The following is a 26,957-nucleotide window of genomic DNA, read 5'->3' as shown; positions in this document are numbered from 1 at the left end:
ACACATACGTGGAGTAAGGACTGAAAAGAAATGCAGCCGTGGTTTAACGTTGTAGATGACAAATGCAACATTTGCACTTTTCTATTGCATAAACTGCTAGCGTGACTCATATAAAGACGTCAAAGGTGCTTTTTAACAGGGCTCTATGCACCATGGCAGAAATTTGAAGTTTCCAAGTAACAGTGGATTTCAACACCAGCGTTCCTCTTGTTTTCTCTGCTCCTTCCTCTATTCTCCGACGTGACGGCCACTGATGTGACTGTGGCGCACTTGAAGGGGCCTTCTCTTGCATAAAGCTGCTTAGAGCCTCTTTTAGCACAGCCAGGACAGTAGGGTTTATACTTGATAGGGGATTTCTGCAAGCCAGCCCTCTTTTCCCTACTATAATTAGGCCACCCACATTCACAGTCATGCGCCTCAGATGGTGACTCTTTAAGATTTTTGGGAGCTTCCACCCTGAGAACATATAATGATTTATAGAAAACACAGTACCGGCTATATCTGTTTCTGGAAATAACAGAAAGGCTCTCTTGTGCTGGATATTAACTTCCTTAAAACATAATGTAGTATCCCAACTATATCTTTCAGAGTAGCGTGGAGTTATAGAAAAAACAAAGCAGAAAGTCATATTCAACAGGAGATGATGGTGTTAAGTGCTCTGGAGGCCCCGTGTAGCTTTCCACACTCACTGTAAACTGATATCTGAACTCCAGCTCCACTTCTTATTGGATTATAAAGCTGTAAAATGAATGAAAGTCAAATATTAGTCTGTGAGTACAAACTAAAAAGGGTTTACATTAGGTCTGGGCTCACAAGTTATGTAATGTCCATAGGTGTTTCGGGTTGCGTGCAGGAGTGCCTTAAAGGGGGGTGTGTCCGCCGCGAGCGAGGAGACGATTGGTCCGATTATGTGCTGTTCGTGATTGACGGGGACGCGGGCCAATGCGCGGCCGCTCTTTGTCTCGCCCCCTCGCTGGCCGCGGAGGCAGAAGGGAGCGTTTGTTCGGGACGGGGCAGCCGAGCCGTTATGTCGAACCTGTAACAGTTTGTACTTCTCGTTCAACCGGATTCAAACACGACCGGAGGAGTTTTTTCGCTCGTGGCCATGTCGGTAGAGGACCTGGCTGCGGCTGCGTCTCGATGGTAACGCGCCTGCACCGTGAAGTTTAACCAAGCGGAAGCGTTTTTAAGTGTTGGGAGGAAGAAGGAGCCGCGGGATTCGTGCAGATTCGGTACGTAACTCGCAGGTGTTCGGGTTTAACCCACTTGGTTAAAGGGCTGAAGTCCAGTTTGCTAAGTACGTGCTGCTGCTCGTCATGAGATGGACACGCTCCTCAAAGTGCGTTCACTCACTTTTCTCTCTCTCGCGTTGGCTCGGGTTCTCCTCCAGCTCTGTAAAGCTCCCTTTCTCCTCCTCTGTAACTACGACACGTTGCCCTTTGCTTCTGTTTAGCTTCAAGTTCAACTTCTACTAAAGTATCATCGTGTTTACTTTAGACATGAAGTTAATCTCCTAGGCGATGGTGTTAGCAAGCCGCTAACTCAGCTAGCCCTCGACAGACGCCGCTCTGGACTCTGAAGTTAAACCAGAATTAACTTGCGACCATGCAAACGTTTGCAAAGCCACACTTTGGCCGAGAAAACCTTTCAGCCAACATTAACGCAACATAGAACCGCGGGGCTGGTTTGTTATTTAAGAAAAAAGTATTGACAGCGCTGTGACTCTAACCTGTCACGCACAATGCTAACGTTAGCAACCATATGTTGGCTGAGAAGCATTTAAGTCGACCCAGTGAGTCAGAAACTGTGAGATGTAATTAAAACGAATCAGTGCGGATCTCTGTATCAAGAACCTTATTGTCCCAAGTTGGTGGAAACTTGACAGAAATTGTAGCTGATGAAAATATTTTATGAAATAACTTACAATTACAAATTCAATTCAAAACCTTTCAAATGCCTTTTTGTCGAAGCCAATATGGTTTAACACAAATTTGGCTTGTGGCATAGTTGCAATAGTTATTATAAAGTTATAAGAAAAGTAAAAGTCAGTGATTTAAATGGTTAAAACACGCTGAATAAAATGTCATCAGTATATATTCCTACTGCACATTACTGAGTTAAGGCAGTATGTATTAATTTCAATGCTTTTCTTACTGTGAATATAAATGCTGCTTATACGTGAAGATCCACTGTTATTATTATGTTTATAACATTCTGAAGTCACAAACTTTCACATCCAAACCCTTTATGTGATGAATAGTTTTCTTATGCAATGTGTTGCAAATGGCCTCCACTCTCATCTTACAGGTCTGGAGAGAATTCTCAGGATCGCAACTGCAGGCCATTCACCGATGGGTACATACTGTGAGGCGACACGCCAAGAGCACTGCAAATCACTCCGAAAAGACAACAACTGTCGAAGAATGAAGACGAGCTAGATCTTGTCTCTAAAAAAAAACTCTTGAAGACTAGTTTTCTTGGAAGCATACTTTGACTGTACGCAGAATCAGGGAAACCTGAAAAGTAACTGCGCTGGTTGAAGATCATCTTCGAACAGAACACCTTCGCACCACACTGTCAGTATGAGTGCTGAAGGATATCAATACAGAGCGCTTTATGACTACAAGAAGGAGAGGGAGGAGGACATTAATCTGCATGTGGGGGACACATTGTTGGTAAGCAAAGGAGCTCTGGTGGCTCTTGGGTACACTGATGGGCTGGAACAGAGGCCAGATGAGATTGGATGGCTGCCAGGCTTCAATGAAACCACTCAGGAAAAAGGGGACTTCCCTGGGACATATGTCGAGTACCTCGGGAAGAAACGGATATCTCCCCCCACACCCAAGCCCAGGCCCCTCAGACCCCTACCTGTTGCTCCAGCTACCTGCAAGGCAGAGGCAGACTCTGACTCAGAGCAAGGTGAGTTTAACACCAGAACACAGATAATTTGAATGGCTGCCGGTGCCAATAATTTAATTATTGATTCATGTTAAAATAAAATTAACTTATTTTCTTAATCACATCAAACATCACAATTTCTACAAACACATTATCAGATGTGTCAGAGTGGGATCAATAGTTAGAAAGCCTAAGATAGTGTGTTTCCTGTCAAAGTGATTGTGAAAGCAAATGTCCGAGTAAGGGCCTCTGGAGTTTCTTTTTTTCGCCTGGCCCCCTAGTATAAAATCAGCAGGAACTCTAGAGCAGCCGATGTGAGCACACAGCAAGACATCCTCTGTAGTGTTCACTGTGAGCAAGTGGGGTGGGGGGTTGATGATGCTTTAACACACAAAAAAACCCAAAGCAATACAAAATCTCTGGATGAAAAAGCAGAGCCATACCCTTAGAAGACATCTACAAAGATGGCAAAGAGGGTTTCTGGTGATAAGAGCCTGCTGCAACCCCCCTCACCTGAATCCTATAGAGGATTTGTTGCTTTTGTGAATGCGTCTGAGCGGAGAACCTCCTTCTGCTTTGTTCATGTGTGAAAGGCAAACTGCAGAGAAAGTCTGGACACATTTCTCCGGAGTTCCTCCCTTAGGTCATGTCTGAAAACGGCTAAACTCCTCTGAATCACACATCGTATCGCCAATAGTTAAGTGTCGTTGTGGTTATTGTCGTTCTACTGTGTTGATCTACAGTGAAACAGTAATGGCGCAGAAATTGAATTTGTTACACAACTTAATCAAGCCCTATATTTAGCAAAAGTTTAAATATAGGTTCTTATTTTATGTATTGTGACAGTTGCTTCATTGTTCTTTGTTGGCGCCAGTGAAATCTATATAACCGAGCCATGAAATCTATAGTTGTGAACATGGTACTATAATCTTCTTGTTTCTGGATCAGTCATATTGATTGGTTAAGTTTCGCATTTCAGCATACGAGTTTGAGAGAGAAACATAGCCTGTTACATGGACATTTGAACAAAGCTAAACATGGGATCTGACATCAGTGAGAGTTTATATTTAAATTTGAAAATATTACTGGTCATGAAGGATGAAGGAAGAAATGAGATGGCTGTATGAATGACGTGCTAAATTAGCTTTTTCAAGTGGTCCAAAAACGTCATTCATTGGGTCATTACAGTCGTTTTTTCCAGAACTTCAGACAAGTTTGCTCAGTTGTAGTTTATATCGTGGAGTATGACATTTTATTCACATTTTTGTCAAGTGTTAATAGGTGGTTGTGTGTTTTTGTGTGTTGCGTTTCGATGTAAATATTCTTCTCGATCTTTCTCCGACCGTCCACGGACTCCATGTTGATAACTGATTGTTGAGTGAAAACAGAAATGAGAGGCTTGTATATCTGGAGTTGCGTGAATAAAGTGAGGGAATACTGCTGATTTCGCACAACCGTTTCAGTCTTTGAGAACAAGTATCTCTATCCATTTCTGTCCAGCTGCACTGAATGTGAACCAAGCTCAGCCCCAGAGGACAATGGTGCTGGCAAACATCCAAGCTATAGTACACTCGAGCATCTCGTGCCAGCCATATGTTACCAGAGGATATCATCTGTGTTTCTGTGCAAAGCTGCATCTTAAGGGAATTAAATTCCCTTATCTACTGTTGAGTCAGATGATTAGATCACTATGTATGGGTGATTAAGGCAAATTACTCTGAAAGCCCGGGTGGAACAGCAAGGCAAACCTGAAATTAGACATGCCTTCCTATGTCTTTATCGCTGTCTTATTCACTTCTTGTAGTTGGTTAGCTACCAAGCTAGTCATCAACATTTTCATGTCACAAGAGTTTTGCTTATGACAGGGTTATGGTTAACTTACCAACCTGCTCTATGAGCACAGGACCTTTGAGATGCTCCAGGCTGTCACTGCATGCTGTGGCTCTCCCTCAGAAGGTACTACAGTATATATCCAGAAACCCCAACAGCTCTTTTTCACATCTTTGTTTGTACACACATTAGACAAAATAGAGCGAGTAAATATAACAACTGTGGAGCTGTTTTCAGTTTTAACAAAGCTTGATAAGTGGTGAACCTCCCTGTCAGTGCTAAGCCAGGCTAATGACTACATCTGATCGATTTGACTTAATACATGATGGCAAACAAGCCAAACGTCGGCGTGTTCATATGCAAGCTAGACAGCTCACTGTGTTCAATAATGGGATTTTTCCATTACAATAACCACAATACTATGCTAGTGCTTTTGTTCTCTGTATTGGAACTTTAACACATCTTATTTCCGGCTCTATGAATTTCAAGTTGGCTGCATATGAAAATTACCCCTTGAAGTTTAAATGCGATATTTCTCAGACCACAAATGTCAACTGCAATCAAACCTAGTATCTTTTTAAAAGCGCTCTGGCTTGCCTGAATGTGTGCCTAAAGCTCACTGCTCACCTAAAGAGCAGCCGTCATTGGCCAGGTTTCCAGTCTTTGCCCTTTGCGGTACTGTTGTGAAATTCTTTGCTGTGGTTTGCAGGGTAAGCGAGGAGCAGTATGAAGGGGGCATGTGTTGAATGGCCGTGTCGTGGTTGAGTGGCAGTGCTGAGCCCGGAGCGAGGGTGAATGTAGCACTGGGAGAAGAAAAGTCTCTGTGTCCTGGGCTCTGAGAGACAGAGAGGAGGGGGGAGAAGAAGGGGCCCCAAGGTTGTGGGTAAAGGAGACGGAGTCCCTGTGCTAGCTAAAGGGTCGGTGCACAGCATAGTGTGCAAAAGGATCAGGACTGGAACAGAGTTAGGGGCTTGGCAGAGGGGCCGAAGCAGGAATGGGGTGGAGGGCTCTGCATGCTCAAGGGGGCTTTGAAGAGGGGCTGAGGGCGCTATGATGGAGGCAGGGCTCTTGTTGCTCCCAGAGTGTTTGTGATTTATTGCACACCACCAAGGGATCTCGCTCCCTTCCTCCTACTCCTCAGCTTTTTTTCTTCTTCCTCCTCCTCCTCTTTTTTTAATGTTTTGATAGTTCCTACAGTCAGCTCTGGCAGGGGGAAAAGAGGTGGAGAATGGAGGCTTGGAAAGGGGCCTCTTCTCTCTGAGCCACAGGGGTTTACATGAGTGCAGCAGATGTGGAGAGGGTAAGAGAGAAAGAGAAGAGGGCCGGGCTGGGAAACTATTCTGCCTCATTCCAGCTCCCAGCCTTTTTTTTTTTTTTACATTAAAGTGTTGCGCCTTTTCTGGGCCTCTCACTTTGGAGAATATACATATGTTTGAGCCCGCCAAGAGAGAACTCAAAGAATGAAACCCAAAGAATGAAGCTCCTCTTACTTCAAACTATTGCTGCATTTGCTTGTTTGATTTCATACAGAAAGCCAGGATTGATCAAATGTTTTTTATTTTTGTTTATCACCCTTTTAAAGCATAATTTTTACAGATGCAAAACAAATGTATAAGTAACAAAGAATGAAAATCAAAGATGGAAAATAATAGTCTTTGAGAGTTTTCTCAATTTAGAGTCATAGTATGGTTCTAAACACAATTCATGCATACCATAAGTCTAGGGAAATGTGTTAAATAAGGGTCCATCATGTCATCATTTTATCAAACTATATAACAGTGAAGTTCAGCGACAGTCAGATATTAATTTTGCCGCACGTTGGCTCTAAATGGTTAAATGTTTTGGGTTCTCTGTGTTCACTGTTGTTTTTTTGAGTAAAATTGCCCTTTATCTTCCAACAGCCCGTCTGTGTGAACATTCTTCCAAATGTTAGAGATAAAAATGTGAATAACTGGTGGTTACTCTACATGCTCTCACAAGGTTCAGTTTACTTGCTGGGTCTTGTTTAAGGAAATATTTGATGCCCTCGGGCTATCTCCTCTCGCATGACTGAGGCTCATCAGTATGTTTTTGTGTGGCTAACATTGCATCACATTACGTACAAAATGACATTGCAGGTGATGTTTAAAATAAATCACTGTATTTAAAACTTTTAAGGCCGTCGTCGGTGCATTTTATAGGGAGTTTCTTCTATGTAAACATTACGTATGTGTGTGGATTTACACTATATTTTTGCCATAAGCAAACTATATGGAACTTTTGTTTGAAAAAGAAACATTTTGAAAGGGGCTACTGGAAAGAGAGAGATCACACTATACAACTGAGGCTGTTGCAGAGAGAGCACACTGCATAGCTGGAGATTGAGATAACGTAGCTCTCCTTCTCTGGGCCTCTTTGGTACTCAGGCTGACATCTGCTGTATTGAACACTCTTTCTGTCAGTGCTGTTGATTTTTTTCTTTCTGCAATAAGAATTCACCCCTCTTTAAGACTGGACATGCAACAATTTTGGTTATGGTTTCAAAATGGTATATAATGCAGTTCTCTCCAGAAAGAACATGCAAGTATCACTAAATCCAGCCAAGTCAGTGGCAGAATGAGCAAAGCAGGACTTTTATAACATGATAGTTTGCACTGATAGTGTCAACTGTGGAACTAAAAGCAGCTGGGGCCAGGAATGTGTTGGCCCTTCATTTGGTGTGGAGGGGTGTGCACAGACTGCATGGTAGACTGATTTGTAGCTTTGTGATGAATCAGTATTGTGCTAAGTGCTGATTGCAGTAACTTGGTGCACAATGCAACTGGACAATAAATGGTTGCACACTGAATAGGAGCCCAGCGATTGCTGTTTTACACTGTCATTGTTATCAGTGTACATGCTGCTGGTACGAGGCTAATTTTGACTCATTTGGATTAGTTTTGTCTTTTTTAATTGGTAGATTATTTTTTTATTAGGTGTAAAGCAATTTATTGTCCTATTTCTTTTTTTGTAGTTGCTAAATATTATTATTTAGCATTACAGTCGTTAGTTGGAGGTGCAGGACTGAAGTGTCTGAAATTAATGTTTTGAAGTGTATGTTTGGGAAAATATGTGTAAAAGACAGATTTATGCTTCTTATAATTGTAACAAAAGCACTTGAGAGGGAATTCATTTCCTTGATTATAGTTGTTGGTTGGTTGGTTCATCTAAATTAAAAGTGTCGTAAATGCCTACAATTAGGACGACAACTATCATTCGTTTCAAAATAGCAAAATGCTAAAAATAAAAATGGGCACATTCTCATCTTGTGATTCAGATTTTTACACTGCCCCTGAGCCTTACAATATTTTGCTGTTTACTGATGTGCCAGAGGAAGAAAGGGAATATGATTTAAGGCCTGAGTATGGCTCCAGACTGCAAAGTTTTTTGAGCGTGAGTTAAAATTTCACGTGGTCACATTTGTGTGAGTGCATGATAATCAGTTGGCTTTCCCCCCCCCCTCCGGCAAAGGTACTACATTGTGGTTAAAAGTAACACTTTTTTTCATAACTGGCTCACTCGGTCTTACCCTACCTGCCCTCTTCCTGCCTGCACATCCGGACCAACCAATCCATTTAGCTGTCACTGTGATTAAAATATGAAGCATTCTACAGCCGATTATTTAAAAAAAACAACAACAGAGCCAACAAAAGGTCCCTGACTCAGACACAAATGATGAGAGTGCAGGCTGCAGGGAGAGTGGCTGAGCCTATGAACAAGAAAAACGACAACATTTCTTACAAGTTTTTTCCAGCTCAACACAATTCTTGAAACTTTGAAGTTGCACAATAACAGTAATAAACGCAAAACCTGCAAGGACCGATCCATCACCTGTAAATGGTCATCACCGTCAACACTGCCTATAGCCAAGTACAAGAACAACTCTCGTTCACAAACATTCGAATAATGTGCTCTTAACTTGGAAGAACCTGTGCTACCAGTGGCTAAAGATATTCAGGAGCTCAGCTCAGTACTTTGTTATTTTTCTTCACCAACTGCACTAGTGAATAAATCCAGACTTGTAGGGTATTGTGTGCATTAAAGCGTGCATAACAGTTTCATTACTTGATTGTGTAGCCTCTGCACACAATCAAGTAATGAAACTGTTATGCACGAAAAATGCACAAAGCTGAATTAGCAAATCTTCTTTACTGGAGCCAGAGCATGTCTGCAAGCAGGATTAAGAAAGAGTGAGAATAAGACAGAGAGACATGAAGAAGGGGTACAATAAGGCAGAGGTGAGATTAGAGAGGATCTCAAAGTCAAGGGGAACAGAAAGGGTATTTGAAATATGTTATGTATTAAGAGAGGGAGGGAGACGAGGTGGACGAGCTAGATACTATATGTGTGTGGAGCCACGTGCTGTGGAGGTGTGGTGTTACATAATGATCTGAGCCTGATAGATCATAGGCTCTTTTGAAACATTTCAGTTATACTCAACCTAGAAGTAAATTATCTAGTTCCTGTCACGGTGCCAGTCACTTCTATTAAAAATGTAATCAATTACTTTACTTCTCCTACCTCTCAATGTGCAAGGACTTGCAAAGCAGAGGAATACTGTCAGAGCAGTTAGAGCACACCCTTTCAGTGTAAAACTCACACTGGAGTTTCACTACTTTCCACAAAAAGGGTTGAAGGCATAATACATTTTTTCAAGTTTTAGAAAATATAACATAAAAAAACATCACCATCCTTTTTTCTTATGTATTGGTTTATGATATTATAACTGCAGGACTTTATATTGCAGTCAAAAATGAGCCCACAGCGAGTAAAACAATTTAACAAGAGCAAAAACACTCAGAAACTTTGCTTAAAGTTCAGAGGGTTAAATAACTACCAGTATTATGAAATACCTCTACACTGTCTCTCCTTGAGACTCAAATATATTTATCAAACAAAAGGACACATTAAGTTATTTTCATCATCACTGAGCATATTTAATATATATATTTGTTTTAGTTTTTTCACAGTTTGACAGGACAAATGGGAAATACTGGACTGCGAAAAAAACCATGTCTCGTATTTAACTTGTTGTATATGGCACAAAAAGGGAAATGTTTTCAAGTGGTTTCTGTTTCTCTTCTCTATATTTTTTGTATAGAGCTGACCGAACAAGATACTGAAAGAGATGTCAGCTTTGACAATGCCACTAAAATTAAATCAGAGTCTGCATTATGGCAGAAGTTTGGAAAGTGAGCTGCAGTTTTACAATGTTTTCAATGATTCTTAAATAGTTTAGCCAGTATTGAAAGGGACAGATCCCTCAGTCTGTGCTCACTGATCAGTTGTTCAAACATTATCTCTCTACATTTTCATTTTATTATAATTAAAAGCGTTATCATTTGTATGGGGTGCCTTGCAATTTCAACACAACTGTTAAACAAAAGCAATATGAACTTCAACCAGTAATAGATTTTAAATTTGGCCTGAATCGTGATTCAAACTCATTTACAAGCTAGAAAACTGGTTACACATGTAGGGTTGTTGCTCAGTGACAGTCTGATCCCTATAGGGTTAATTGTCAATATGTAGCAACAGTCATCTCATTGGCTGTTGCTAAGCTTTTGCATTTCATCTTCCAACCTGCAGAAGGCGACATTGCCTTCCCTTTTTGTACTTACCTCAGACTAGAGCTGTATCACTCATTCACTACTAGCCGTTAAAGTATGTCAGTGCTCCCATGCCAATTCTTTTATAGTTCCGTTTTTTATTGCTGAGTGCTTAATGCTTTACCTTCAGTTTAGTTGCAGCCCTTTTCATAAATAACACTGCAGAGACTGTACTCCACATTTATACTTTTGCATTTTAATTTGTACTTCTTGCTCTATAATGTGCTGTCATATATGGTGTGATGTCCTTTCAGTGGGTTATCAACTTTTACTGGCGTGCCACAACTAGACCTTTTTCAGACACGAAGAAGTGGCATAACCTGAAAATGCAGGTTACTTGAGTGGGCCCTCTAAATTTAACCTAAGTGTGTGCTATCTTTAGTTTGTCCGTGGTGCCCCAGCCCTGTCCTGCCCACAGTCTGCAGTTTGTTCGGTTTAGACATACCGTTTGAGCCGGGGTGATTGTCCCCCTCGCACCGCAGCAGCACCAGTGGCAGCTGCATTGACTTCCTCGACCTGTGGTTGACTGACTGACTACTGACTGGCGGAGGCTTTTTGGGATACCATGAGTCTGGCAAACATGCAGGCTTGTAGAGACATGCCCAAGGGGCCCCTGTCTTCGTACTTTCCCCTCCCAAATTGCCACAGAACCCAGCTTCCATAGGAAATCTGAACAGTCTCATAATGTGTGTAGCCCCTCAGCTGTTCCACACAGCAAAACAACAGTAATAGATATTGTTACTGCACTAACTCTGGAGAAAATTAAAGACGACTATTTGATATTGTTTCTGGCATTGATTACATCGACGAGAGAGATTATAATCTTTCTACTAATGCAAGTTATTTTCAATGCAACATTTACAAAAAAATGCATCCTTCTAATGTGCCATTTGCAACTACTATAAAACATTTTAGTAAAACTTGTTACACCTGCTTGCTCCCTGGCAGTAAAAGCTGCCTAGTTTTAGCATCTAAATTTGGTAATTTGTGTGTATTTGTATGCGTTTCCATGGTTAGAAGATTTGACCTGTCGGAGCATGTTGATCGTTTGATTTCGGGCCAAGGCATCTCAGAAATCATCACTGATAGCTTGAAACATTTCTGTCATATTTTGTCTGCTACTTGATACAATTCCATTGGCGCCGAAACTATCACATCGTTGACAGTACCAAGAAGCAACTCTATCTTCAGCCTGTACTATGTCACTTATAGGCCATCGGTGGATAGAGTAAATAAACACAAACCTTGGGAGCAGTTTGAACAGTCTTTTGTTTTTAGGAGTTATTAGCAAGCTGCAAGCAGATGTTTTATTATATGTCTATAGTGTCCGGTCTTTTTTTGTCAGAAATGTTATCTTTAATATAACCAGGCAACCCTGGAATTTTGCCGTTGGTGATTTTTATAGATATGAACAGTGCAAAGGTGGGTGAGTCTCGGGTTTAAATTTAGCTTCAGGTTGTGATTTGAGTTTCTCAGAAAAAGGTTGGCTGTAAAATGGCAGCCGTGTTGGATATCTTGTCTGAGAGAAAGGTTACACTTCCAAGGTGTGCGATGGCAGCACTGCGTGTCTCGATCTCTATTTAGGGAAACTTTGGTGTTCCATCTCAGAGTTCACTGCTTCTGAGAAAACCCCCCTCCCGCTCTGCAGTTCCAATAATGTCTTCCAGATGACCAGTTGTCCTACATGGAGTTTTTTGTGCGTTCTGTGGTTAGAAGGACTTTGGTAATCCAGTTTCTTCACACGCAACATGCCAGCCTGTGTGCTGTGCTGGCCAAAGAGGATGTGGAATTGGATGAAGTGGTTCATTATTTGCATGATTAAACATTCTTTGGTAGGAGAGTATAGGTCCTCGGTAATGACTAGCATGCATGCATAAATGCAAGCAGTAGCTGGAAGTTTTAATATGCGATTCCAAAAAAATGTGGCAATTTTTAAGGTAGAAAGAAAGACAAATATGGTTGTTAGAAAGGCTTCCATTCATAGTTTCTCAACATTTTGAATCTGCAGACTCTACGTTGAACAGTTGAGCCTTTCAGAAAGGGTGCCCTTTCAAAATGTACTTTTGCAAATCCAAATAAAGTCCTTGCCAACCCCTGCATCCTTTCAAGTCCACACCTGGGTACGAAGTTCTAAAGGAAAAATGAGGAAAAAAGTCAGACCTGGCTTACCTCATATCACAGGGTATTTGCTTAGTTCCTTGGTCCAGCAAACCTTAACTTCAGTGCTCAGCACCTCATTTTTTTCAATAAGTCTGTTGTAAATATTCACCTTTACTTTTGAAAGCAGTGCTTTGGTCTCGTACCTGCTTCTTTTGAAGTTCTCAGTACTTCATAAGTCTTGCACCTAATCAACAGTTACTGGTTCAGATCAACTTCAGCCCTCGCTCTTTCATTTACCATAAACATTCACCATAGATTCTGACTTCATTCCGTTGCATGAATTTGCTGATATGTTATGACTTATAAATCACCTAAATTGTGTACAACCCATTCATTGTGAACACTCAATGCAGAAAGTGTGAAATTCCCCTAAAGCGATGGTATTTTCAGAACAGCCAGAAGGATCAGGCCTTGTATTGTTTATTAGGTCTAAATTTAAAAGCTTTTCAAACAAAGCTCTTCTATACTTTAAATGCTGTGGAAGATATTCATACATTTTACATTAATGTGAAAAATCATTTGTAGCAAAGGAGAAAAACTGTTCTCTCTCTCATTGCTCAAATTCTCATTCTTTCATGTCGTTCATCTGAGGTATTATTTAATACACCGAATAATAAAGCCTTTTATTGTAAATTGCTAATTATAGCTGAAATGAGTCAATTTCAAGCCAAATAGCTGATGCTAGACTATTTTAAAAATGGGCTTCATATAAAAGAGTTTTGTAACTGTTGGTGTTTGCTGTTTTATTTGTGTTAATAAACTGGGAAACTTGACGTTTTGTGTGTTTGGAAAAATAGCTATTTGAAGGCATCAACAATTAATATATTCATCTAGTAAATAATCCTACAAGGTTTTTGTAGTAAAAATAATAATAAAGCCTGCCACAGTAATGAAAAACGGTGTGGATAAAAAAACCTTAGATGCACTACTCTCAATGCAAAATAATTTATTTCAGATAGGTGAAATGGTTATCACTACATTATTTGGTAGCAGATATGTTATGTGGCTCAGATTGATATTGGAATTACACCCATAATGATTTTTAATGCCCTAAATGCTATATCCATGGTTTTAGTTATTCAGTCGGGATTGGTTGATAACTTTTTACCAGTAGGCAGCATTTTGTGTCAGAAAAAAAAAAGGTTCATTAGACAAAGCACTGAAACAATGAAGAATTAGCAGGAGCCCAATTTTATTTCTTTACAAATCTTCTATGTTTTTGTCTCCTCCAGGCCTCTCTCTGCTGGACGTAACGGAGCAGTTTTCCCCTCCAGAGACCGCTCCACCCATGCTGGCCAGACTGCTGGAAACCATCGAGAGGAAAGGTGAGTCCGACATCCTGACATTCTGCTGCACTTGTTCATCATATTCATATTGACTAAAATTGATTTTCTCTTTTTAACCACATTTGACTGGACTTGTATGACCCATGACTTATATGACTTCATGAAGTAAAAGTTATAAGTTTTGTCAGTAAATGTTAATGAATGGTCTTATACTGATTATTTGCAGGTCTGGATAACCCCACTTTATATCGAACATTCACTGCTGGAGCTGGACTTGAAGTGAGACAGTATTTCGAATGTGGTAAGCCTTTTTTTTTTTATCAACTCTTTTTTTCAACCTATATGAAACTTGCAAATTTCCGAAGATTGTGTGCATGAGACCAGAACAGAAGAGGAAGTCTCACAGATTACAAAAAGTTATTGACAAAGTCAGTGACGATGGAAAGAGCTAAATGTGTGAGGTGACGTAAAAGAGATGTCTGTGTGCAGACACCGTAGATTAATAAAAAGAAGAGAGAGAGACATGTTTTGTGAAGGTTTTATTGCATCCATGCTCATGTTTACATTTTGCATTATATAACTTTGGAGATTATACCTAAGATTGTATTTAATGATTTCACTGTGCAAGAATGAATTATAGTATTCAACTCTGTCTGCTTGTTGTTTTGCATTTCAGATCCCCCCTCAGCAGACCTGGATCAGTTTGAACTTTCGGCCCTATGTGATGGTCTGCGTAGGTACCTGCAGGATCTTCCACAGCCCATCATCCCCACTGCAATATATGCTCAGATGGTCCTCACAGCCAAAGGTGAGAACAAACGTCAGAGCGGATTCAGTGATCATTTGTGTTCGGTACAGTGTGTCTGAAACAGAAGTGCTTACGTAATGTACCCATGCTCCACTTAGTACTTTGAACAAAAAACCACAAGACCTCATGAGTGTCCTGAGGGCCGTAAAGAAGACATTAACATTGTCACTCTCTTTTTCTTTTTATATCTTCATGCACTTTATCCTCAATGTTATAAACAATATATAATCCGTGTATTTTCTTGCTCTGTGTCTTGCTGCATTGGTTGCAAGTGCAGACACAATTCTCACACCACACACTGTTCCGCAACGCTGCATTCTCTTGCCGTCACATGGCCAGAAACAGGATATCTGTGGTTAATAGGAACTAAAACAAGTCTGAAAGCTTATCTCAAGCATCTCTAAGCAGCCAATCACCTGCCAGTGTACCTTACGCTCATTGTCAACCACACAATCTCTCTGCGGTCTTCAATCCGAACTGCACATGACACTTTTTCCACTTCTTCATTGTTTAAAGAAACATGTTTCATTTAACACTCCTCTTAGATCTTGGTAGGGTTTAATGTTCTATCAGTTTTTTTTACTGTCATGCTGACCTTTTTTGTCGTTCTCATCTGTTTCAACAGAGGTAGCGAATCCTGAAGAATGTGCACAGCTGCTACGTCGCATTGCCAGCACCCCGAGCCTGCCTCCACAATACTGGCTAACTCTCCACTGTCTGCTAAGGCATTTCACTAGAGTGTGCCATAACAGCTCCAAGAACTTGCTCTCTGCTAGAGCCCTAGGCGAGATCTTCAGCCCTGTGTTTTTCAGACAGCAAGCCACCAGGTTGGTGTCAAAGCAGCCGGACCATGCACCACCTCTACATACTCTGCTCTGTCAAAGATAGACACTCAGACAGCCGACAGACAAGTGTGCAGGCTCAGTCATGCCACACTGAGACATACAGACTCAAACATGCACTCCTGCAGCCGCTGTCATTTGTGCAGGCACACACACACACACACACACACACACACACACACACACACACACACACACACACACACACACACACACACACACACACACACACACACACACACACACACACACACACACACACACACACACACACACACACATTGCACACACATTCAGAACACAGTCTGTCAGGCACTCATGGGTTTTAGCTGTACATGGATATAGGTTGGGGCTTTTCTACTTACCAGCTGTGCTGCACAATTATCGTAGCTAAGCCAGAATTACCATCAGATTGAAACCAGCACAGAGGAGCAGAGACACTAAGTCACCTGGGATGTAAAACAAACTTAATTTAACCTGCTCTCCCCCTACAGTTGTGAACCCAGCCTGGATACTCACATCAAGATCATCGAGGTTCTGGTGACCAGTGAGTGGAGTGAAAGTCCGGCTGCTCCAGGTAGTTGAAATGTCATTTTTGCATAAAGTATTTAAATTCTGCGGATTTTAGTGTTGTTGCTCACAACAGTACACATTAACTTTAATTTGTTTAATTAAAAATAAAATCAAGCATTTTTGCTGCTCTTTGGTAAAGGATTGCTGCTGCATTTGTTATCGGATGAAGTAAATGGTCGCATGTTATGCAGGGACTAAATTCCTGCAGAATATGAACTGAACACCCTGAGACTTGAACCCTATTAATAGCTCAAGAAAGGTGTTGAGACTTACTACTGCTGCAGTTGTGAAGGGCCACTGGGTCACTGCCGTCGTAAACTACTGACATTGTTAGGTTTGTTTGGTTTAACATGTTTGTATTTTATCATGTACTGGTTAGTGGATACACATGTCCTAATCTTTAATAGAGAACAGTTTGCATTAGGGAGACAGTGTTTCTAAAGTTTAAGCTGCACCTTACAAATTACTTTATCAGAAATAAACAACACTTCTTCAGAAGTTAAGGACATGGTGCAATTATGTACAAGGTTCCAATAGAAATGTGTTGGCTACAAAGTACAAATTTGTGTTACAATGTTGCTATAGTTTGGATTTTTGTGTTCGTATAGCTTTTGAATTTAACTGCAAAATGCATGTGAAGAAGCCCATTGATAAAATCTTGTTTGATATTCTGGCTGGTAATATTTCAAATGCTAAACTGCACAAAGTCAGTTTTCATGGCTGTTATAGTGGTGGTCTGCATAGATGAAGCTGGTGTGGTGGTGTGAGTGCAGCCCGTTGCGTGGCACAGTTATGTTTTTACAGTGCTAGTTAAAAGCACTGTCGTTGCCTGGGCCAGAGGCCTGGGACTGGCTGTGGCTGTTTAAACATTTTATTACCTGTTAGAGCTATTTATAATGGTCCTGTGCATGGCCCACTCTCAGCTGTCAGTAATTTGCACCTGCGGGAGCACTTTGGCAGTGGGACAGATGGTAGGGTGAATGATAGAAGGGTGAATGGACAGACGGGCAAAGACCAAAAGGCTTTTAGTTCTTTTTTACACATACACACTGACACACATACGCTAATACATTGCCCCGGCAAACATACAATTGAGTTCAGGAGTGCTAAACTGGTTTCAGTCACCTGTGTCATGCAGACACCACATGAGAGAGAGAAAGAATAGCCTACTTTGTAAACACATATGAACATTCTGTGTGTGTGTGTGTGTGTGTGTGTGTGTGTGTGTGTGTGTGTGTGTGTGTGTGTGTGTGTGTGTGTGTGTGTGTGTGTGTGTGTGTGTGTGTGTGTGTGTGTGTGTGTGTGTGTGTGTGTGTGTGTGTGTGTGTGTGTGTGTGTTGGGGTGTCTGCGTGCCTCCTCCCAGTTACTGCGTGCCTATTTTAAGTAAGCAACAAAAGGCCCACTTTGATTTGGTTGGCTTGAAAGTCGGCCTACTCCACAGAGCACTTCTTGTTAACCGAGGGCTGCTTCTAGTTTCTAGGGCCGCTCTCCTCCCCCCATCGGTCCTCCCTCTGCCTAGATCTCCACATGTCCTCCCTGCCTCAAAGTGCTCAGCTCAGCAAATATTTGAAACTTTGCAAGTTAATCATAAGACTGAACACCCCCCTCCTGCCTCCTCCTTTACAAACAGAGACGAAGGGAGAGAGGGAGTGACCAAAGAGTCAGAGAGAGACACGCAGGCACACACACAGCTGGCACGAGTGGCTGCTTTCAGAAGAGGCAGTGCTGACACCAGAGCAGCTACTGTTAATCATTAACTACCTGCCTCCATGCGAGCAGGCCTTAGCCTCACCAAGCTCTGAAAGAGGCAGGCATAGAGGAGGAGACTTGGCCTTACCACACTCGCAGCAGGAGCCGAGCAGTCAGTAAGCTAGACAGTCGCATGTTGCACCTGCTTCACACCGAGGGGATTACCTGGATTTCATTAAGAAGCACATAAAGCCGTAGCCTTCTAAGAATTAAAACAAGCCACATCCAGTTTTCTCTGTGGCCTAAACTATGAAATGGAGCTTTACTGGCGGACTTGAAAGTAACTCTGTTGGATTTAATTCACCTTGTGGGAATAAAAGAGAAGCTACAAAGAAGAAAGCGTTGATTCACCAAAACATGCACAACTTGCAACGTAAGTTTGACGATCCGCTTTTCTTTTTTTACCTTCTTAAAAATGTCTCACGAAAGTGGATCAATGTGTGACTGCTGCGTTTGCCTGGGGGCTATGACAAAAAGGGCTGCATGGGTAGAATAAGACACAAATACCACAGCTTAAGAAAATAGATCAAGAATAAAAGGCTTTTGTTTTCTTTCAAGCTTCTATTCATAGCTATCAGCGAACAGATTTGCCCAGAGCCACTTTGCATGTCGTGTAGATATGAGCTATTCTTACTTTCTGTATTAATAACTCTGTATTGCTCTCTCTGAGACATGCTGATGAATATTAAGAGTTCACTGTCAGACCTACTGCTCAAATGGGCCCTACAATAGGTTGTGTGAGGCTACAATAGATTTATAACTTATTTAAACCCTGTAGAAATAGTTGAAGACTTGCTGTCTTTTAGCTGTCTTCCTCATTTAGGTCTCAGATTTTGACATTATTAAACATTTATTCAAATAGACTGGTTTGTTTTGAGTGTGATCTCTTTCATTACTTCTTAAGCATGTAGCGTTTTAAGAACCGTCTTTTAATTGAATGTAGAAGGATGGCGGCTGCGCTCCACTTGAATCCTCAGACTTTACCAGGAACTAGCTCTATTTTAATTTCACTCAGGAAATCAAGGGAGCTATCTCTGTCTTACTGAGTGTCACGCTGTGGGATTACAGGCGTATTTGGGAGCTCTGGGTGCCGCTGACCAGGCCAAGCATTATAATTTAGCTGCGTACGTGCTGCTGCAGCAGAGCTGGCTTTGTCTGAGTGCCAGCAGTAGGACGGACTAAACCTCTGCACGGCACGCAGAGAGGAGGGGCCGAGCAACCTGCAGGAGAGCGAACGACTGAGCTCACACAGAGACAGAGAGAGAGAGAGAGGATCAGAGAGAAAAAGCATGGAACAGGTCCTTCCCCCCTCTGCTAGTTGAGAGATGCTGAGCATTTGCTCTTAAGATGGATGCTGGATGCTGCAGAGAGAGAAATATGAGTTATTCCAGTTTTCTATTTAGCTGCTGCGTTGTGAAGAATTGAAGCAGGGAGGTAAAAGGTAATGGGCTTTCAGAATGACCTCATCGCTCTCAGGAAATGAAAGATGCAGGAGTGGTTGGTGACAGACCCCCAGTGTGATTGGCTGTGGTAAGTGATGTAACACGTTACTGAGCAGGCTGCCCTTAATGGTTTTTCAGATTGACGTTTAGCTGGATGTATGAAAAAACTGTTTATTGTGCCTCTTTAGGGAGATTGTTGCAGTTAATGTTATATTGGTGTATTTTTATTGAAATGTGAGTGTGACGCTGTTGGCAGGAAGATGTTTAAGACTGGATTGTTCACATGACTGGTTTAAAGAATTAGAAATTGAGAGATGAAGTGAGATCAGGTTGGAAAGCAGATGAATTGAGGAGTGAATAAGAAACATGTGTATGTGTGGTTGATTTGCCAGGCTACATTCTACAGAGATTATAAACCTCTGCATTTTATGCCATGTCACAGTCTGATGAATGGTGCTTGCAGTTTCAATGAGAAAAGTCTATAGCAGCAGCAGCAGCAATGGTGTTAATGCAGAGGGAATGAACAAAGGCAGTGCAGATCTGTGAGTTAAAAATAACCTGCTACCTTAGTTCTGCTTCTGCTAGCTTTACTGAGAAGCTGTCAGCTTGTGAGCAGCCGCTGCAGATTTAAGATTCTTTACAGACACAATGTTACTCTTGAGTGCTGCTTTAAAGCTGCAGCAGGAAAAGCTGATTATTCTGGTTATTGTGTACTGGTTATTCAATATTAAAGCTGAATTATTGCTGCTGGAAAAACAGTGTTAATAGAAAAAATTGCTGTGTTTAAACCCTTTTCCTGCTTTCTGAATGAGAAAAGGTTGTGTTTTTGGTGTCAGTGTTCATTGCCATCAGTTTTATGTGCATAATAATGCACAGCTGTATTAGCAGCTAATATTTTGACTGAGCCCCTTTTCTTGAATGAAATTCATTCTCCCTGACTCACACCCAATCTCTCCTCCCACTGCCTGTCTCTCTCTCTGCTGAAGAGGTGCTGTGTTTTTCCAGCCCTATTAAATCAATGGAAAAAGTGTGTGTGTGTGTGTGTGTGTGTGTGTGTGTGTGTGTGTGTGTGTGTGTGTGTGTGTGTGTGTGTGTGTGTGTGTGTGTGTGTGTGTGTGTGTGTGTGTGTGTGTGTGTGTGTGTGTGTGTGTGTGTGTGTGTGTGTGTGAGAGATTTAGACGACTGCAGGATGCTTGATTTTTCCTGCAAAATTAAATACAAACATTGTGGCTGTCAATTTTGGTGTTGTGTATTTTCTGCAGCAGAAATAGCTCCAGTCTCATTAGATGCATCATTATGAGTCAGGAAAAAATCAGGCATTTAATTCAAGCTGTGGGCGGGTTATTGTAAAACTGAGCGCACACAGGCTCCAGTTCCTCTGCAGCCTGTTTATTTACATTCTCTTCCCACTCCTCTCGTCCTCACAGCTCTACCTCCTAAGCCGCCCAAGCCCACATCTGTGACTAACAACGGTATGAACAACAACATGGCTCTGCAAGACGCCGAATGGTACTGGGGAGACATCTCGAGAGAGGAGGTCAATGAAAAACTGAGGGACACCGCTGATGGTACATTTTTGGTGCGCGATGCCTCGACGAAGATGCACGGAGACTACACTCTGACTCTGAGGTGAGCCCCCTCCTTCCTTCAGTTTGGAATCATTTCCTCTTGTCTACACCGCTTTATTGTTGGCGGTTGGTTTAACAATTTCTCTGCTCTCGTTTTTGTCAACAGGAAAGGAGGTAACAACAAGCTCATTAAGATATTCCACCGGGATGGGAAGTACGGCTTCTCTGACCCACTGACTTTCAGCTCAGTTGTTGAGCTCATCAACCACTATCGCAATGAGTCACTGGCTCAGTACAACCCCAAGCTGGATGTCAAGCTGCTGTACCCGGTCTCCAAACACCAGCAGGTAGGACTTTAGCTCATTTAAAAACTACCACATTTAAAATGCTTATTTTTAAAGCATTTTAGCAGCAGCCTTTTGCATTTGTTGATCACAAATCGTATGGATTTTAGGATCAGGTGGTGAAAGAAGACAACATTGAAGCTGTTGGGAGGAAGCTCTGTGAGTACCACCAGCAGTACCAGGAGAAGAACAAGGAGTACGACCGCCTGTATGAAGAATACACCCGCACATCACAAGTGAGTACAACCCTTAGTCTGAATACTATCAAGAATTTGACACTGACATCTGAACACCATGCACTAATACTGTGCTTCCTTCTTCCAGGAAATCCAAATGAAAAGAACGGCGATAGAAGCATTTAACGAAACCATAAAGATCTTCGAGGAGCAATGCCAAACACAAGAGCGGTACAGCAAAGAGTATATTGAGAAATTTAGGAGAGAGGGCAACGACAAGGAGATCCAGAGGTAAGAAGATGCCACACTTTCCATGTCAGCTGAAAAGATGCAACATTCACACAAAATAAGTTTCATTAATAAGAAATCTGTTGTTTTCAGGATCATGGGGAACTACGAAAAGTTGAAATCGAGGATAAGTGAAATCGTAGACAGCAAACGCCGACTGGAGGAAGATCTGAAGAAACAGGCAGCAGACTACAGAGAGATCGACAAGAGGATGAACAGCATCAAGCCCGACCTCATCCAGCTCCGCAAGACCAGAGACCAATATCTCATGTAAGTGTAGCACTCTCACAGAGGCGCCGCTGCTTCTGGAACTCACCGTGTGCTTCCCTCCAGAGAAAATCAAAATCAGTCTGTCCTGGTTTCTAACGTCCTCGTGTTCTCCCTCTCTCAGGTGGTTGACCCAGAAGGGAGTCAGACAGAAGAAACTCAACGAGTGGCTTGGAATCAAGAACGAGAACACAGAAGAGTGAGTGTCATTTAACTTTGAACAAAATGGCACACGATGCAAGTGGTATTGCCTCACAACTAACATTCGCGTACATCACGTTTTTTCTAGTCAATATTCCATGGTGGACGATGACGAAGACCTTCCTCATCACGACGAGCGGGCCTGGAAACTGGGCAACATCAATCGACTACAGGCGGAGGCTCTCCTCCAGGGCAAGAGAGACGGAACATTCCTGGTTCGAGACAGCAGCAAAGCAGGATGCTATGCCTGCAGTGTTGTGTATGTACAGTTTATGTGCTCTGTTCAAACTGCTGATAAAGGATAGAATCGTTTTTAAATCCTGTCTGAAAACAATACTCACATGGAAGTATCTCAGTTTAGATTGCTGTAATAATTCCTCCTGTTCTTAATGGACATTTAAAATATTTCCTTATGTATAAACAAAACAGATTCAGTGTTTTGAATCCTAAGTTAATCCAAACAAGTCACTGCTGATCCCGCTCTACTTTACGATCAGGCTTGGAATACATATTTGAACCAAACAATTATTTGACTTGAACAGGAGAAATGATTACAGCAATCAGAAGCTCTTCAGATGTAAATATGAGCCCATGATTTGTTTAAAAATAATTATGAATCTATATCTTGATGGTTGAGCAAGATATCAAAAGTCTGTCAAGTAAAAAGTGGTCAGAAACAACACTGCATATTCTGACTGTGACTGTTGTTGTCTTTGCAGCGTGGACGGTGAGGTGAAGCACTGCGTCATCAACAAGACCCCCTCAGGTTTTGGCTTTGCCGAGCCGTACAACCTGTACAGCTCATTAAAGGAACTCGTACTTCACTACCAGCACACGTCTTTGGTCCAGCACAATGACTCTCTGAATGTGACGCTAGCGTACCCAGTCTATACCCAGCAGAGACGGTGAGGACCTGGATTTAGCCACATGGACACACAAGAAAAGGCCTCATGGGAGTTGGAGATTCAAGTCCTGGGACTCCGTGATTTAAAAACAAGGCTCTAGTGCCTAACTCAGACTTAAACGGAGGAAAAGACGCAATAAAGTCTGAAACATTTCAATGACTCTGCCTGACCACGAGCCCGAGGCGAGTCTGAATGTAGATTTCTCTTTTGCATTTTGTGGGAGCACAGAATCAAGCGGAAACTGCTGAACTCCCCCAGTGGAGGACATATGAGGCCTTTTCCCAACGGTGCTTGTTCTTTTTCAAAGCTTTACCAGCCGGAATGTCTAATCGCAGCAGATAAACTCTTCAGATGGAACTGTACCCACCGGCCACAATTTTCTTTTTCCACTTTCTTTTTCCTTTCACATCATTTGTGTGTTTCTGTGTGTGTATGTATGTGTGTGTATGTATGTATGCGTTTGTTTCTGCACAAGTGTTTGTGTGTATGTAGCTGAGTGAGTGTGTGATTGTCCATGTGACCAAAACTCATAGAATCAGGAAACTGTGTGATGTCAGGGGCTGTGTAACACATTCACTTGTGTTAACCGTTCAGTAGCAAACCATGGATCAGCTAATAAATGTAGCAAAATGGCACTTTTAAACAAAGTTTAATTTTATTTTATTTTTGTTTTTTGGAAAAGACTCCTATGTACTTTTCAAGAGCAGAGTGGACAAGACGTCGGCATCCTGCCTTCTAACTGTTGAGCATTAAAGCGCAGAAGTAAACTGGATCTTTACTGTGGGCAGGTGAAACTATGAATGGACTCACTATTTCATGTACATCTGTGAAAATGTTGGAAGTCATGTATCAAAGTGCACCATACCAAAAAGGATCAGTTCCTATTTAGTTATATTCTGATCTGCTATGCAATTCTTTCTCCATTGTTTTCTTCAGAATTGTTTTATTCTGTTGCAACCCACAATATAAGCTTGTTTTATTGCTTGTAAAATATATTTTCCTGTGTAAATATCCAAGAGGATATTTTGTGTCAAAATGCCGAGATACAATAAGAAAACTGCTTATGATTTTTAAAGATAATAGAAATTATTATTTTACTTTAACAGCAGGTATACAGATGGAAAAATTAGTATTTTATTAGTCTTTTCTGGCTTCAAACTAATGTTCTTCTCAGGCAGAGCCTTTTGAGTATTCGAGCTGCTTCAGTCACAATTTCTCAGAGCTAAGCCTACATGCAGTTCTTGGTTGAAATGGACAAAGAAGGTTCGATGACTCAGAATGGGATGATGGGATTGTAAAACCCTTATCAACCACAACCATGAAAACAGTATAGATTTATTTTGTTATAAAATATATATGTTCCCACATGAGAATATATGAAAGTAGACTGGTGTTTTCAAACCGATGGATATTGTTATTAAGGATCACTATACATTGTCCGCTTAGTATTTTTCTGTATCAGAAAATCACTGTGCTTACATGGGTGGAGCAGCTCATTTCAGATAGTCTGTAATTCATAGTTCAAAGATAACACGTGCCAGTGGAATCCTAACTTGACCCCATCTTTAATCTAGTTTTACACGTCCACCATCACGTGATTGGTACAAATGGTGACGACCCAGTGGGCTGGTGGAGACCTCAGAAAATAGTTGAAAACGACTCAGTGTTTTAAGTGTCAGGGCACCAGAACTACTTTTGTCCCCCTTGTTAAGTGGGAAAAATTGCAAATTGAATCACTCAGATGACAAAATGTCTGCTGTTTATAGTATATATTTTATAAACCTATTTTAAATCATAGATATACCTGCCATGAAATGATTCAAAAGGTTTGTCCCTCAAAATGTAGGCATGGTCCACACAGTTGTCGAGCTAAACTGTTCATATATCTTTGCGTAAACAAATGAGTTGTAAATGTAATCTTGATTATTGCTTTCTTCGGCCGGCACACTTATTTCTATTTGTAGTTAAAGGTCTACATGTGTAAACAGGCTAACAACAGTCGCTGCTTGTTTCGCCTCCTGTCTAAAGAAATGTGGACAAGAAACGATACCAGTGTTTCACCTGTTATGAGAAAACCGCTGTGAAATACGACCATGTGAGAAATTGAAGCATGGAAAAACAGCCCCCGATGACAGGTCAGTTGTACAGCACGAACTGTACACAACTGAGTTCAAAGTGTAAAATGTAGATACACTTGACCAAATTATTCAGCCGAGATTACATTTTTAGCAAATTGATATTAACCCTCATTTATCCTAGGTTTTATTGGTTCTTTATTACGTCATATCCGACATTTCTTTTTACAAGAAGTCGTCTGACTTTAATTAACCTCCCCAACAGCTGCTGGCATGAACTTTTATTGTGAAAATATTTTCTTTTTCTTTTGTTTAGTTCTTGGACAACATGCACCATTATTCTCCTTACCCCAATTCTGGGTTGTATGATTATTTTAGGTGTCTTTTTTTTAATTTAAGGCTCATCTTTTGTGGGTGTCCCAGACATGATAATTGGATTGAGATTCACCAGTGTTCCCCAGTTTTGCTTCAAATCTGTATTGGGCTTTGTTAAAAACAAAATAAAACACTTCTTTTTAAAGAAACATCTCTTGTTTTGGTTTTGTCGTTGAATCAAAGATGATGATGTACTCTTGTTATTCCCTCAGCATATAAGGCTGAGGAATGGAATACAGTGTATTGTTATCATTTTTGCTTCCTATACTTTGAAGTTTGTGTGCATGACAATAATGACAATTAGCTCTACTTACTCTACCTTACAACTTTCACGCCGTACTACACATTCTTATACCTCACTATACTATGAGGATTTAATACCATCCTATAATATGACCTTTTTTATACTATATTATGGCCTTTTATTGCCTTACTCGAACTTTGAGCCCTTTATACCTTAATCTATAATAGCATTTTTATACCTTTCTATACTTTGGCCATTTTATACCTTACTACACAATTAACTTTTTATGCCTTACAATACTATGAGCTTTGTATACCTTAAACTATGGCCTTATTTATACCTTATTATATAGCATGTTTGTATCTTTTTGGCGTTTTTGTACATTACTAGACTATGAACTTTAAATACCTTACTACACTATAAGCTTTTTACACCCTCCTATGGGCTTCATACACCTTACTAAACTATGGCCTTTTTATACCTTACTACACAATTAACTTTTTATACCTGACTACGCTATGGCAAGTTCAACTGCTGTTCACATGGAACCCTTCTCCACTTCGGCCTTCAAAGTTCTCGTTTGAATATTTGCTACTACCACCAAGATCTTAGGATTTTATGCCTTACTATTCTATTAACTTTTTATACCTTATTATACTATGAGGTTTTTCTGCCTTGCGATACTATCTCCTTTTTATACCTTATACTGATTGTAGTGGTGGATCCTGATCGTGGTGGTCGCTGATCATGGACTATGATTACAACAAGACTGCTTGATATACAATTTGCATACTCTACCATTACTTACAATAACTCCTCAATTCATTTACTTTCCATTATGTTACAAACTGTCTCTTCTAATCAATGTTGTTGTTGCTAATGAGTAACTCGTGGCATCTATTGTACTTCTGTCTGTCCTGAGGGATCCCTCACATGTGGCTTTCTGATGTTTCTATGTTTTTCCCCATGTTAATAAGAACAGAGGATGTCGCACCTTGTTTAAGCCCTATGAGACAAATTGTGATTTGTGAATATGGGCTATACAAATAAATTTGATCGATTAATTGATTGATTTACCAAAATAGTCGCTCATTAATTCTATGTCAATTGATGAATTGCAATATCATTGCAGCTCTGCTTGCTTTGAGTCAATTGTCTTGACATGAACTGGGTACAGACTTGGACTGGTCCACATGGACTGGGTACAGACTTGGACTGGTCCACATGAACTGGGTACAGACTTGGACTGGTCCACATGGCCTGGGTACAGACCTGTTCATGCAGCCGTCCAGTATAAA

The 26,957-nt window shown here is 41.1% G+C and overlaps 1 protein-coding gene across 3 annotated transcripts; it reads left to right on the top strand.

Annotated features, from left to right (window-relative positions):
* The first annotated feature begins 987 nt into the window (after window positions 1-987).
* Window positions 988-25,564, top strand: pik3r1 (phosphoinositide-3-kinase, regulatory subunit 1 (alpha)). Of its 3 annotated transcripts, XM_035183900.2 has the most exons (15): window positions 988-1,232; window positions 2,308-2,919; window positions 13,748-13,840; window positions 14,028-14,102; window positions 14,478-14,609; window positions 15,235-15,436; window positions 15,946-16,028; window positions 20,644-20,845; window positions 20,951-21,131; window positions 21,239-21,364; window positions 21,453-21,595; window positions 21,686-21,862; window positions 21,984-22,058; window positions 22,149-22,319; window positions 22,780-25,564. In XM_035183900.2, the coding sequence occupies exons 2-15, from the start codon at window positions 2,583-2,585 to the stop codon at window positions 22,967-22,969; spliced, it is 2,187 nt and encodes a 728-aa protein (XP_035039791.1). In that variant the 5' UTR covers window positions 988-1,232; window positions 2,308-2,582; the 3' UTR covers window positions 22,970-25,564. The 3 variants fall into 3 exon arrangements, with proteins under 3 accessions (XP_035039791.1, XP_035039792.1, XP_035039794.1); XM_035183901.2 differs by lacking the exons at window positions 988-1,232; window positions 2,308-2,919; window positions 13,748-13,840; ... (2 more) ...; window positions 15,235-15,436; window positions 15,946-16,028 and adding an exon at window positions 17,673-18,147; XM_035183903.2 differs by lacking the exons at window positions 988-1,232; window positions 2,308-2,919; window positions 13,748-13,840; ... (2 more) ...; window positions 15,235-15,436; window positions 15,946-16,028 and adding an exon at window positions 18,907-19,304.
* The last annotated feature ends 1,393 nt before the right edge of the window (window positions 25,565-26,957 follow it).

Source organism: Hippoglossus stenolepis, chromosome 18, assembly GCF_022539355.2.
Source record: "Hippoglossus stenolepis isolate QCI-W04-F060 chromosome 18, HSTE1.2, whole genome shotgun sequence".
In the NCBI taxonomy this organism is placed as follows: domain Eukaryota; kingdom Metazoa; phylum Chordata; class Actinopteri; order Pleuronectiformes; family Pleuronectidae; genus Hippoglossus; species Hippoglossus stenolepis.
Note: the sequence above shows the minus strand (reverse complement) of the source record. Positions and strands in the feature narration are given on the sequence as shown.

Bases quoted from the DNA above. Each gene is read 5' to 3' on its own strand.
- pik3r1 (XM_035183900.2), top strand. From the start codon at position 2,583: ATGAGTGCTGAAGGATATCAATACAGAGCGCTTTATGACTACAAGAAG. The intron at 2,920-13,747 runs GTGAGTTTAACA...TGTCTCCTCCAG, and splicing joins AGACTCTGACTCAGAGCAAG to GCCTCTCTCTGCTGGACGTA. The intron at 13,841-14,027 runs GTGAGTCCGACA...GATTATTTGCAG, and splicing joins GGAAACCATCGAGAGGAAAG to GTCTGGATAACCCCACTTTA.